Source organism: Camelus bactrianus, chromosome 4 (genome assembly GCF_048773025.1).
Source record: "Camelus bactrianus isolate YW-2024 breed Bactrian camel chromosome 4, ASM4877302v1, whole genome shotgun sequence".
Lineage (NCBI taxonomy): Eukaryota > Metazoa > Chordata > Mammalia > Artiodactyla > Camelidae > Camelus > Camelus bactrianus.
The window spans coordinates 22,415,691-22,430,785 of record NC_133542.1 but is presented as its reverse complement, the minus strand read 5'-3'; the positions used below and the strand labels follow the sequence as shown (position 1 = coordinate 22,430,785).

The 15,095-nt window shown below is 38.7% G+C and overlaps 1 protein-coding gene across 4 annotated transcripts in view; it reads right to left on the bottom strand.

Moving 5' to 3' along the window:
* The window catches only part of TTC39B (tetratricopeptide repeat domain 39B), a 198,678-nt gene that overhangs the window by 86,251 nt on the left and 97,332 nt on the right, over positions 1–15,095 (bottom strand). For 2 of the 4 annotated variants that reach the window (XM_045509927.2, XM_045509925.2), the window contains one exon: positions 12,725–12,759. The exons of the other annotated variants lie outside the window; for them this stretch is intronic. In XM_045509927.2, the coding sequence (XP_045365883.1) occupies positions 12,725–12,726 (2 nt within the window). In that variant the 5' untranslated portion in view covers positions 12,727–12,759. The remainder of the gene's footprint in view (positions 1–12,724; positions 12,760–15,095) is intronic. 4 annotated transcript variants of the gene reach the window in all.

Sequence of the window (15,095 nt, the reverse complement as noted above, 5' to 3'; positions counted from 1 at the left end):
TAAATCCCCAAACCCTCTTCAGTTTTAAGCAGTTTCAGGGTACTTTAGATTTAGTAGTGGCCAAGTCTTCAGACTCTTTATTAAATGTGTATGATACATGATATTGAACTGCTCATTATTTATAAATGTACGTAACACTAATATCACTCCGTTCTAAGGAGTTCCACCCACAATGTTCTACAAGCGTGAAGAAAGGGGCGATGGAAGCAGGGGAGAGAGGGAGAACCAGAGAGACTGATTAATTCTCAAAACATAAGCAATGGAGAAGTTTGAAACATTTCAAAAGGCAAAGCTCCCAAGTATCTGCTTTTGGGGTGTCATATTAGGTTGCCATTTTTATCAAGATGGAAGAAGGTATCAGAAAACAAGGCAGATAAAAGATGGTAGAAAGTTAACAAAAGGCAGTGAAGCTCACTGTATCCCCTAAGAGTCTGACAGCTCATTCACATAAACTTCAAATGGAGAGGGAGTCAGCCCACAGTTGAGAAATGGCAAAGGAGTCACCAATAATCCTGGGTAAGTGCTTACCACACCCCAACAAATGGACATTACTTAATTATGTATATATGGGTTGATTAACACAACCTGCTATAGTTGTCATTAAAAAGAAGGGGGAAAAAAAAACCACATCCCAAAAGATCCTTTAACTCACTCTCCCTCTGAACAATCACAGGAGTATCATTGTGCCCTGCACTTGCTAAGTTCTCAATAAAGGATGGCTGTATTTTTTTTAATGCCCTGCAAATCCTCACAGTTTACTCTGAATACTCATCTATAGTTTCCGATTAGTACATTAATTCAACAAATGTACTAATTCGACAAATACATATTGAGCATCTCCTCTATGTCAAGCATGGTGCCTGAGTGCAGGGCACGTCATGATGAACAGAAGAGACCAGTCCCATCTTCACGGAACTGAAAGATCCAAAGGAACAGATGGTCAAAAAACAAGTGAAAAGTAACTACACGATGAGAAACAGGATGCCAAGATGGAGAAATGGGGCAGGAATAACCTTCTCTGGGGGATCCTTAAGCAAGGTGGGAGGACACAGCAGCTGGGAGCTGAGGGTGACCAGGAAGAGGCTCTGGGAGGATTGGAAGGAAGTTGCTCTGGTCAGAGACTTAGATGCACAAATCTAGGGCAGCAAAGGTCTAGCTCAGTCAGAGCCCTGAGAGAGGCCCGTGGCTGAGGGCAGAGACTGAGGCTGAGGGTACCAAGTGGGAGTGGCATGTGGGGGCCTGAACACAAGCGTTGTGGATGGAAAAGATCGGAGTCTTCACTCTCAGAGACATGCAAACACACGCATAGACTCTATGCAAGAAAGTGACATCATCCAGTTTAATTTCTAAAAGGATCACTCTGTCCTGATCCAAACAAACCTGCTATAATAAATTATGAGATAACTGGGGAAATTGGAACACTGACAGGATTTGATGAGTATTTTTCATTTTTTTTTCAGGTGTGATAAGAGCCTGGTGATGTTTTTAAAAAGAGACTTATCTTTTATACGCATACTAAAATACAGATACAGTGATGCTATAAAAGGCTTATAGATTAGATAATCGTTCCGTTTCAATGCAATTTCCTGACCTTGATATCTGAACCATAATTATGTAAGAGCACGTGTTTGTTTTCAGGAAGCACATACTGAAATATTTAGAGGTAGAAATAAATTATACTGCCTAGGATCTGATTCAAAATAATCTAGGGGTGGATTAAAGACGAAATAAGATTGGCCTTGACCTGACAAGTGTTGAAAATAAGTAGAGAGTACATAAGAGCTCAGTCTACTGTCCTCTCTACTTTTTATATATGTTTTAAATTTTTCATATTAAAATTTAAAAATAAGATAACTTTGGCTGCTGTGTGGAGAATGAGTGGGATGCAGTTGGGAAGGTGGAAGGAGAGAGAACAAAGGAAGCAAGAAAACGCACTGGAGGCTCTTAAAGTAATCCAGGCAAAGTCTGACAGTACCTTGAGCTAGAAAGGAGAGACAGAGACAAGTAAACAGATGGGAAATAAATTCTGGAGGTAGAAATCACTAGACTTGGCAGTAGGGAAGTCAAAGGAAAGGCAGGGACTCAAAGATGTCCACCAGGCATCTGGCTTGAGCAGGTGGGTGGAGACATTTACAGAGATGGAGAAGACCCAGAGAGGAAAAGGTTTCAGATAGACGAGGGAGGCGGCTATATCAAGAGTTTAGTTTGGACATGTAAATTAAGGTGTTTGGCAAATATCCTAGTGAGTGATCAAACAGGCAATGATTGGACCTATTTCCCATTACAACTATCAGGACAGCCCCCAGTAGGATAGCAGTGAGGTGGTGAGGAAGTCAGAACTGGGATCTGGGTTTCTCTGACCTTCAGACACTATTTGGGTATTGCTACCTAGGGTTGAGTGACGGTCAGAGAGGCTCCTGAGCCTGCAGAAAGGGCAACCACAGTGACAAAGTCCATGCCCATAAGAGTCCACGGGTCATTTTCCATTCATTTTGCCACCAAACCCACCAAGTCTTCCACCTCCCCTGGGCCTCGTTGGCAAGATGAGACAATTGGACCAAAGGGTCACTAAGATTTCCTCTGAGCTAGGAAATCTTGTCTCTCCTCCTTATAGTGAAAGGAAGCATTCATAGGATACATATACCTTAACTTAAAATGTGTGTACACACGCCCTCCCCCAGTAGCCTTACATAAAGAACTTCTTGTTTTGGAAGGTCCCAATACAATAGAAGACCATTAAAGGAGACCTAACAGTACAAAAGAAAATACACAGAAAAGCAATTCAATATAAGGAAAAGACACTTGGGGATGCTGCTCATTCTGGGCTTTTCAGAGAAACTTCACTTCCATTTACTGTCTTTCAGTGACTGTAACTCGGGATTTTTCATCATGTAATATCCTTAAATCCAGGATGTATTTTCAAATTGACGGCAACTTTGATCAGCCTAGATCAAAGTTAAACTCTTAGGGAGAGGATCTGCATTTGCCTCTGCCAATTACCTGAGGGCAACACCAACCTGACCCACTTTAAATTAAATTACCTGCTTAAAAGTGTTTGGGCCACACCGGCACCTAACATTCAGACTAAAAAACAGCTTGTGGTTCAAATTCTTAGTGCCAAAAATTTAAACATGAGTTTCCCATACAGCCCATCCATTCCACTCCTCGGTGTGTATGCCAGAGAACTGCAAACATTATATCGACACAAAGACTTGTACATGCTTGTTCATAGCAGCATTATTCCCAATGGCCCAAAATTGGAAATAACCTGAATGTCTATCCACTTACAAATGGATAAACAAAATGTGGTCTAGCCATACAATTGAGTATTATACAGCCATAAAAAATGAAGTGCTGACACGTGCTACAACATGGATGAACTTCAAAAGCCAGACACAAAGGAACATGTAGTATATGACCCTATTTTTATGAAATGTCATTGAAACAAATCTAGAGGCAGAAATTAGATTAGTGGTTGCTTAGGGGTGGGGGTGGGAGAGAAGAGCAATTGTAAAGGGGCACAGGGTTTCTTTTGGGTGATAAAAATGTTTTAAAATTGGATTGTAATAATGGCTGTATAATTCTGTAAATATACTAAACTTCAATGAACTGTAAACTTAAAACAAAGACTGTATGGGATATAAATTGATAATGCAACAGAGTTCTTTCTTAAAGTTCCCAGGGCAGAGAATCTCATGAGAAGGTTATTTTTTTCCCTTCCCGACTTAGAACCAAGATTGAATTATACACATTTCCTTCTTGCATCCTCCCACATGACAGTTTCATTTTCCCCTTCCCTTATGCAGTCACCGATGAAGTTCTCCACCGTGTTTTTTCCTTCCTTAGTGGTACCTACAGTAACAATGTCAATGGCATCTTAGATCCAATAAAATAATTAAATGCCAAGTTGGTTAAGAAAAATCAGGTTGAGCTGGGGAAGGGAGGTCGCCCCCCAGACCTGAGCAACATTTGTATAATCTAGACAAGGAAGTCAGGTCAAAAAAAAAAAAGATCACAGAAAAATGAAAATAAATCTAACTCTGCCTGTAGTTACTCGTTGTAATTTAACCACTATGAAGAAAAATATTAACCAGATGTTTTTCAACTATCACTCATCAATTTTCACCCTAAATAACCTTAAAACAGACCAAACTATTGCACCATAATTACCCATCTAAACTGAAAGAGTGGGGCAGGGGGAGGGAGAATTGCCTTAAGAGCTTTACCTCATTCTAATCTACAATTTATGGTTCAAAAGAGAAGGTGTAAAGAAGGAAAAAGTCCAGGAGAAATGCTAAGCTTCAAACTATTTGTATTTTCATTGTAAGCTTCTTACCATCCAGCTAAAAATGTCTACCTCTTTCGCTTCTAGAGGTAAGAACCGATTCACCGCAGCTCCTGCACATGAACACATCCATTCCACTGCATTCACACTGACTGAGGACTCAATTAAACACCTACGAATGTCTATACAAGGATAAATGCAGAATTTGAATAATGTGCTATGGACTATAAGAGATCACTGCTGGGAACATATTAAAGCTGCATCTGTTCTAATAGTCTTTGACAACTAATGTGATGTCTCCTCTGACTTCTCTAAACTATCATAAATAGAAAATCTTGATTAGTATCCAACCAGGTCCCCGAGTTAATTAGATTTTTGTACCATTGCCCACTATAGTTTTTATGAGAAAGAGGTTAATTAAAAACACTACCAAGTCACAGTGATTCCAAGTGGTTAGTCTACTCTCCCCACTCAGCAGAGGCCAGGAATCCTTGGTGATCCGACTTCAGTTGTGTCCACAGGTGTCCCCGGTAACCTTGGTATCCCTCAAAACCCAAAATCAATGCCAGCCCTCCTATCTCCCAACCAGAAAACAGCACTCTTTGGAAACCCTGGAACATTTTATTTATTCTTCACATGTCATATCACAGTTAATTTATGAACAGACTTCATTTACACCCACCACTGTATTGTCAGAGATGGTAGTTATGTACAAACACCCTGTCATCAGGGCACCAAGATGCACACGTCAGCATGGAATTGTTAAATCAGGAAGCAAGAGACTGGCAGAGCTCATTTTCTGGCAAATTTCTATAGGTCATGAAATAGGTCTAATGTATGGTCTTTCTCTAAGTGGTCACCTCCTATGCTAAGCAAGTAAGAAAGCTCATAAACAATTTTTATTTTTAGAAGGGATATGGTCAATGTGCCATTAATGGGAGGGAGGGAGGGAGGAAGGAGAAAAGGAAGGAAGGAAGGAAGGGAGGGAGGAACTCTAATTTTCCCTCCAGTTCCAAATGTTAGAGATGTTCGTATGATCTACCAGCCTGCAAACCTAGCAACTTCAGTTCATCAGTTAAAATAACACAGTTGTTACCACAAAGATCCAGAACTAGAAAAAAACCTACATCTGTGGTGGTAAATCCATTAAAGAGAAAAGGCAAGTAGAAAACAGTTTTCTTTTCTGGAAACAATTTAAGGCCTCTCTCACCCATTAGCTTGCACCTTTTCATCATAAATTCAGGAGAAAATATTCGAAAGAAATTAATCACCAGGTTGGCAAAAGGACCATTTCCTGCTGCAGACAGGATGAAGCACTGCTGTCTTCACATAAAACCAAAATATGTGCATAAGGAAAAAGAGCTCTGTTGAGTTTCGCAGCTAATGGATCCCAAAGGGAAGTCATGGCACCATGAATTTAAGAGGGAATAGGGGAGAAATATTGGCAAACCCTGAAATTAGGAGAAATTAAAGTTCACATTAAAAAAAGTGAAGAACTTTTTTACAATTAACATGTCTTTGTAATCGGAGGGAAAACATACAAAATTTTTAACAGAAAAATATTGAAAACCAGATTACTTCTGCAGTATTTTTAAGTTAAAAATTTTGTATGTTTTCCCTCCGATTACAAAGACATGGGTCAATAGCTCAGGAAACATAGTACAGGAACATCACACTTTATGTCATAGAAATAAAGGGAAACATCCAAGAGAGCTTTCCCTGTGAATAAAGCATATCCTACTTTCAAAATGTTATCTGAAAACATTTTTAGTCATTTTGGAATGGATGTTGACAGCAACAGGGGAGGGCAGTAAAGTACTGATATTTACTGAGCACCTACTATGTGTTTATACCCATTATCACATTTAAATCAAATTTCATTTTACCTTCTCAATAAATCTGTGAGAGGATGAAGAAACTGAGACTCAGAGAAACTGGTCCCAGGCCTCTCAGGCAGTAAATGACTGCTGAGACTGGTGCTCAAGTTCACCTGTCAAGTCCAGGGGCTCGTCTCTCCAGAAAGGTACATCTGGTTGTGTGCACCTAAGCCAGGTAAAACCACACTGCTGCACTTTGGAGTTCTGTGACTGCATGGCATGCTTTCTTTCTTCTTTCCCTGCCATTTTTCGCTACTACCAACAAATTGGCTTCTAAAATCACCCTCTTCACCATACCTCCTAGAACTCTGGCAAAATCCTGCCAAAAAGCAAAGTTTATCAGAATCAAGTCAGCGTTCATTGTAAATAGACTCTGGATGGAGCCCTCTACTAAAAGTAAAGGGCAAGATTTTAGACCATGGACTCTAATGTCTACTTTGGCTAACCTTTCTGGCTTTGGGCTCTATTTCAAATAGGTGAGGATCTCTATCAGGTGAAGTGTTACTATTATGTGTTGCTACAACTAAGGTGAGAGGAGTGTGTACCAGGGACATTTTGGTAACACTGAAAAGGAAACACAAAACTGTTTAAGAGACAGTCTTAAGAAGTGTCACAGGAAATAATTCACATCAGAAACCTAAAAGAACAAAATAAATTCTAGAATGAGTAAACGTTTGGATTTGCTAAACTGAGCAGAACAGGGAAGTTAAAATTGGAAGAAAATGCTGGCAACAGCACATAAATGCAGCTGAAGAGAAGCTGAAAGAGGCAATGAATGGAAAAGAAAATGTAAGATAATTAGGAAGTGAGGTAGCGTTAAAGAGCTATTGTTTTCAAGATAAGAAAAACTGTAATACGGTGGTTGACGGTAGGATAAAGAAGCAAAGACATACAAAGCCTCCAGAATTCCACATTTTAAGAGTTCACAATGGGTTTCTGATAGTCATGAATCAAAAACACCTCCACCACAAGGGTCATGTCCTGATGCTATTCTTTTGAGAACCAGTTATACTAATACTGAAACATATAAAACATGAAAAAAGCAGTTTTGTGCAAATACAGACTTATAAATCAAAGAAACAAAATAGAAAGCCCAGAAACAGAGCATTATTTTTTATGTTTTCATCATTTCTTAATTTTTTAATTATTTTTAAATAAAGTATAGTTGACTTATAATGTTTCAAGTGTACAGAAAAGTGATTCAGTTATGCATATATATATTCTTTTTCAGATTCTTTTCCATTATAGGTTATTACAATGTACCAAATATACTTTTCTGTGTTATATAGTAGGTCTTTGTTGTTTATCTATGTTATATATAGTAGTGTGTATTTGTTAATCCCAAATTCCCAATTTATCCCTCCCCTACCTTCCCCATTGGTAATCATAAGTTTGTTCCCTATTTCATATATTTGTGAGTCTATTCCTGTTTTGTAAATAAGTCCGTTTGTATCATTTTTTTTAGATTCCACATTTTAATGATATCATATGGTATTTGTCCTTCTCTGTCGGACTTACTTCAGTTAAAATGATAATCTCTAGGTCTATCCATGTTGCAAATGGCATTATTTCATTCTTTTTTATGGGTGCATAATGTTCCTGTCTGTGTGTGTGTGTGTAATATATATACATATATATATATACACACATCACATCTTCTTTATCCATTCATCTGTCCATGGGCATTTAGGTTGCTTCCATGTCTTGGCTATTACAAATAGTGCTGCTATGAACACTGTGGTGTATGTATCTTTTTGAATTAAGAGTTTTCATCTTTTCCAGATATATGCCCAGGAGAGGGGTTGCTGGGTCATAAGGTAACTCTATTTTTAGTTTTTAAAGGAACCTCCATACTTTCTCCATAGTGGCTGCACCAATTTACATTCCCACCAACAGTGTAGGAGGGTTCCTTTTTCTCCACACCCTCTCCAGCATTTATTATTGGGAGACTTTTTGATGATGGCCATTCTGATCAGTATGAGGTGGTACCTCACTGTAATGTTGATTTGCATTTCTCTTATAATTAGCAACATGAAACATCTTTTCATGTGCCTCTTGACCATTTATAGGTCTTCTTCAGAGAAATGTCTATCTAGGTCTTCTGTCCATTTTTTGATTGGGTTCTCTGTTTTTTTGATATTGAGCTGTAAAAGCTGTTTGTATATTTTGGAAATTAAGCCCCTGTTGGTCACATAACTTGCAAATATTTTCTCCCATTCTAACGGTTGTCTTTTTGTTTTGTTTATGGTTTCCTTTGCTGTGCAAAAGCTTTTAAGTTTAATTAGGTCCAATTTGTTTATTTTTGCTTTTGTTTCCATTACTCTAGGAGATGGATTCAAAAAAAAGATGCTGTGATTTACGTCAAAAAGCATTCTGGCTATATTTCCCTCTAGGAGTTTTATAGTATCCCTTCTTACATTTAGGTCTTTCAACCATTTTGAGTTTATTTTTGTATGTCATGTTAGAGAATTTTGTAATTTCATTTTTTTACATGAAGCTGTCCAGTTTTTCCAGCATTACTTATTGAAGAGACTGTCTTTTCTCCATTGTATATTCATGCCTCCTTTGTCATGGATCTATTGACCATAAGTGTGTGGGTTTATTTCTGGGCTTTCTATCCTGTTCCACTGATCTGTGTATCTGTTTCTGTGCCAGAACCATACCAGTTTGATTACTGTAGCTTTCTAGTGTAGTCTGAAGTTAGTGTGATTACTCCACTTCCATTTTTCTTTCTCAAGATTATTTTGGTTATTTGGGGTCTTTTGTGTTTACATACAAATTTTAAAAATTTTTGTTACAGTTCTTTGAAAATGCCATTGGTAATTTGATAGGGATTGCACTGAATCTGTAGATTTCCTTGGGTAGTATTGGTCATTTTAATAATGTTGATTCCTCCAATCTAAGAACACAGTATATCTTTCCATCTGTTTGGTCTTCAATTTCTTTCATCAGCATCTTATATAAAGAGGTAACACTGTCATTGTTTGCTGATGACATGATACTATATACAGAAAATCCTGAAGACAACCTGAGAAAACTACTAGAGCTCATCGATGAATTTGGTAAAGTTGCAGGATACAAAATTAATATACAGAGCATTATTATTTTAATAAATGTATTATTTGACAAAGAAGGCATCATACATACATTCTTTCACTCACAGACTTAGCAAATGGTGTTGGAATAGTGGGCTAGCAATTTTAGGGTTGGCATGAGATCTAAATTAAGTTCAATTGGGCTAAGTCCATGTAATGCGGGTACCTCATAATAACAAAATAATCCTAATTCCTCCCTCTCAGAGCTTGTATCATTGCTGTCATTCATTTCACTTATATGTAAGCATACATAAGCATGCATATATACATAAGATATAAATACAAGCATACATAATCAAATACGTTGTTGGTATTATTTTGAACAAACTATTATCTGTTAGATCAATTAAGAATAAGAAAAATTTTTATTTGACTTCTTCCTTCTTTGATGCTCTTCCTTATGTAGATCTGAGGTTCTAACCCACATTATTTTCCTTTAAAGAATTTCTTTTAATATTTCTTGCAAAGCATGTCTATGGGCAATAAATTCCTTTTATTTTTGTTCACCTGAGAAAGTCTTTATTTCTCCCTTACTTTGAGAGTAATTTCAGAGAGTAAAGAATTCTAGGTTGATAGTTTTATTCGCTCAACATTTAAACATTTCCACTCCACTTTCTTTTGCATGCCTGGCTTCTGAGGAGAAGTTGGATGTAATACTTATCTTTGCTCCTCTATAGGTAAGGTTTTTTTTTTCCTCTCAGGATTTTTTTCTTTATCTTTGATCTTCTATAGTTTGAAGATAATAAACCTAAGGGTCATTTTTGAGGGTGGTGGATTTATCCTGCTTGGTGTTCTCTGAGCTTCTCAGATCTGTGGTTTGCTGTCTAACATTAACTGTGGAATTTCTCAGACATTATGGTTTCAAATATTTCTTCTGTTCCTTTCTCTCTTCTATTCCTGGTGTTCCCATTATGCATATGTTATACTTGCTGTAATTGTACCACAATCCTCAAACATTATCCTGCTTTTTTCAGTCTTTGTTCTCTTTGCTTTTCAGTTTTTGAGGATTCCATTGCTATATCCTCTAGTTCCGAGATTCCTTCAGCCGTGTCTAGTCTAATAAGCCTATCAAAGACATTTTTTACTTCTGTTAGAGTGATTTTTATCTTTAACATTTTTTTTTTTTGGTTTTTCTTATGATTTCCACCTTTCTACTTACATTGCCCATCTGTTCTTGCATGCTGTTTAGCTTATCCATAGAGCCCTCCACATGGTAACCATAGTTGTTTTAAATTCTCAGTCTGACAATTCCAGCATCTCTGCCGTGTCTGTCTCCTCAAACTGTGTTTTTTGCCTTTTGGTATACTTTGTCATTTTTCTTGACAGTTAAACATGATACACCGGATAAAAGGAACTGCTGTTAAGAAGCCTGTGGTCACACAGTGGCAAAGTGTGGGGAGAGGAAACAGTCTATAGTCCTGTGATTGGTCTGTCTTTTAGGGAGCCTGTGCCTCTGGACTGGGAACTTTTCAAGTGTTTCTTAGTTTTTCTTAGATGGGACAGGATGGCTAGAATGGGCTGGAGTTCCCCAAGTCAGTTAGGCTCTGGTTAACTATTTTCCCCTGAAGGCAGTAAACTCTGGTGTATTTCAAAATGGTTCCTTTCCTCCTCATTCTGCCAGAAGCCCTAGGGATTTTTCTCTCCTATTTACTGTGGGAACCTAGTGGAGCTTCCAGAGGTAAATTTCACATGCTGGGGTTGGAGGGTGCTTCATATGGGTGAGTCCTCCTGTGGTTCTTAATTCTCAGAACCTCCAGCAATGTATCAATCACAGCTGAGATTTTTTTCCCACCCCAGCACTGGCTTCCGCTCTGGTGTGCGTGACTCCCAGTATTTGCCTTGTCTGTCTTTCCAATTTTGAGGGCAGCTGTTTACCCTGTATCCTCCCCTTTCTTATGGATCCAAAATGAGTTGTAGATTTTTCAAGTCTGTTTAGCTCTTTACCTGTTGTAAGGACAGAGTGGCAACTTCCAAGCTCCTTACATGTTTGTTTCTCTGATTTGACTTTAAAAAAAAAAAAATTTGACTTTCTAATAGATGTTAGAAATTGCTCACAGTGCCTTTCAGACTTAAAGGTAAATCCACTGCCAGTCTAATGCAGCCAGTGAAAGCTCAGAGAAACACACATTTTTAATGTGCACCACCCATCAGTCACGTCAATTACATCAGTCTGACCTGTTTTCATCTCTGAGACCTGAACCCCTTTCTAGTGTGTGTCTGGTGTTCTAGCTTTCCTCTGGGAACAGCAGTGCCTCCACTGGTGAACTCCAGGCACCAGCCCCACAATCTGATCCTTTTCCACCTCCCAGACTCCAGTGTCTCAAGCAACGCAAGCTCAGTTCCCGCCCACACTCAGAGCAGAGCAGCAGCAGCAGGGCTGAATAATTATAAGATTTCTGCATGGCAAATTAAGCACTCACCATAAAAGTAATTTTTAAAAATCACATTAACAAATTATCTTCTAAAGAGTACAGTACAAAAAGAGAGGGAGAAAAAAAGTAACATTACAGTGGGAAGACCTGACAAACACTATGTCAAGTGACCAAGTTCAGCATCAACACTAGTAGCCAGGTTGACAACAACGTGTACCTTTGATATAATGCGATGAGAATGATGCTTTCTATCTGTGGTCTTCCTCCCAAAAACACATGACCTCAGTCTAATCATGAGGGAAAAGCAGACAAATCCCAACTGTCAGTTGGAACCCTGCTGGAACCCTGATCTCAGACTTCCAGGCTCCATAACTGAGAGAAAATAACTTTCTGTTGTTTAAGCCACCAAGTCTATGGTATTTTGTTATGGCAGCCTGAGCAGACTAATACAGTAAGGCACCTTGAGAAATATCAAATCAGGAGCAATAAAAATATTCATCCCATCTAATACAATAATCAATCCTACATCGAAGTCTCTGGAGATCATTAAAAATATGACAAAGCTAAACACATTAAAATATTCATTCCTTAGTTTTAAGTTTTTAAACCAGCAACATTTAACAACCTAAATATCTAACGATGGAGAAATGGGTAAGGGAGTTGTCATGTTCCACTTGATCTAATATGATGTCATTTAAAATCATTACAAAAATTATGTAGGGTCATAGTAAATGCTTTTAATAAAATTAAGTGCAAATCAAAAGTAAAATTTTACAATATGAGGCGAATCATGTAAATAAATATGGACAAAATATAAAAGGGTTAGCTATACAGAAATAAAATGTAATTTGTTGGGAAACATTTTTCTTTTAGTTTAGTTCATACAAGAAATAATACTCAACACAGATTTGATAGTAAATGTAGAGTAGATCCTTTCTTAAGCTTAGTCACATCCCAACTGTTAAATTATAGAGAAGTGAGTTTTTCTGACAGTGGTCACTATGCTCATAAAAATGAGAATGAAATATTTACAGTTTTTACAAGAAAACCATCCATTTTTCTTTACTACGTACTTTTTATTATGTTACTACTTACATAGAGAGGGTTTCCAAGGCATCTTCAAAGATGTCCTGGAGGGGAACAAAAAATATAGTGAGTTTCTCAAGAATCAAGACCTTTAAATATAAAAGAGAAAGTGTGTGTTTATGTGTGTGTGTGTGCACACGCGTGTGCGTGTGCAGGGGCGGAGGGGCACAGTTTTGGTGAGATGCAGTAGAATCATTCCACTTAACTCTCCTAATGATTCTTTTCTGAGAACCAAGCATATGCATTTAAGTGAGGTTTAATTTAGTTTAGTTTTGTTTTTTTAATAATTAAGACTAGTAAAATACTCAGCTAGCAATCAAACTGGGCTAATTTGAAGAGAATGTGACTCCTTAACGGAGTCTTCATTCCTCAGTCTCATTCAACCCAGAAACAGAATAAAACAAACAAAGCACAGGACGTGCCCAATTCAGTCATCTCTTTCTCCACTGCAGCCAAGTGAGCACCCCAGGCCATCGTGTCACATCGAACGCCACTACCTTCCCAGCAAGTCTCCTGCCACCAGCCTTTTTTTTTTTTTAATTTTTAACACCTTTATTATGGTATGTTTCCTGTACAGTAAACTATGCATATTTCAGATGCACACTTTGATGAATTTTGATAGATGTATATACCAATGAAACTGCTACCACAATCAAAGATCCTTAACATTTCCATCACTCCCCAAGAGGCGCAATTTTCAAATTCCCACTTAGCCTCTTATCTGCACCATAAAAGGCAGCCCTCTCCTTCATGCCACTGGCCTGTTAAAAAGCTGCAAGAGGAGAAGAACCTAAATACAACACACACACACTCGTAAATCCACACATGCACCCCACATGCATACACACTGACTCACTATCTCACCCATAAACTCAGTCATACACACACACACACACACACACAAACACACACACAAACACACTCACCCACAAACTCATACATCAACAAAACTCCCTTACAGCTGTGAAAATCAAATCCCAGCTCCTCATCCAGGTATTTGGGACCCACCATTACCTAGTCGAATCTTCACAGCATCCTTCTCTCACAGCCCTACCACCATCACCACAGCCAAGCACGAGGACCTCACTGGTCTCCCTCCTCCCCTGCCTGACACCCTCCATTCAGTTCTTCACACCAGAGCTACAGTTACTCTTTTCTTTCTCTTCTTTTAATAAGCTCATTCCACTCCACTGCTTTGCACCTCTTTAAAAGTTTTCCATAACACTTAGAATAAACCCAAATTCCTTCCCATGCTCTGCAAAACCCTAAAGGACCCATCCGGCATATGATCACCTCTCCACTCACTGGCCTGCTTACTCATCCACTTCAGGCACAGATCTGCCTTTCTGCGCTTTGCACAAGTCAAACTCATCCCACACCTCTCTGCATTTTCTGTCCTAGAATGCTCTTCACTTCAACTCTTCCTAAGGCCGACTCCTTCTCATCCTTCCGTTTGCAGCTCAGAAAGCCACCCTCTCAGAGACCGCCTCTAATAACCCTAATCAAAATTGCTAAGAACAGCAGCTCCCTTATAGCTTGCCGTCATCTGACTTCCTTAATTCACAATACGTATCATAATCTCTAATCATCCTGTTTGTTTACTTGGTTACTATCTGTCTCCATCAGGCCAGGTTCTCATTTACCAAGTTTGCAGGGAAATCGCATGGGCTTATTAGCAGAGTTGTTGCTCAAGAGATACATGTTGCCTAATGAATGAATGAACTGAACTTGAGTCATCAAGGCACCAACCGCATCACCTCGTTTAGAGCTATGACACAGAAATGAGGGAAGAGGGTTACACAGATTTTCCCTTGTGGAGCCACTGATATTGATCAGTGTGTACACTCCACTGATTCAGCATTCAGGCAGGAAAGCAAAAAACTGTGTAAACACTGCAAAGAAGAAACAACATTATTAGTAGTGGCAGAACTGATTGAGAATTTGGGATCCCTGACCCCACCTACATTAATAGTATACTCTGTAAGAGAGGGAGAGTCAAGAATAATTCCATCTTATCCTCATTCCCCAGAGATTAGTGACTGAAGCAAAATCAGAAGCCCATGAACCAGCTATTAGAAGAGAAAGGAACTGGTCCTGAAGCAAAAGAACCTATAGTAGCCAATAGTAAAAAGATGCTACTCTGGCCAATATAAAAATTCCTAACTAGAAAAATACTCCTTTATCCAAATCGAAAGTCTGAAGAGGCTCTTGGTATCACAGACTTTGCCATTTTGAATCACAGCTCAGTGTCCCACATGCCAGCACAGAGGTTTATCACGTGAGGGTTTGGAGGAGGAGAGAGGCGTTGCTCTCCAGGAACCCAGATCTGGCTGTGATGACCAGTTGCCTGTGCCAGACACCAGCTTCCGGTCCCTTTGGC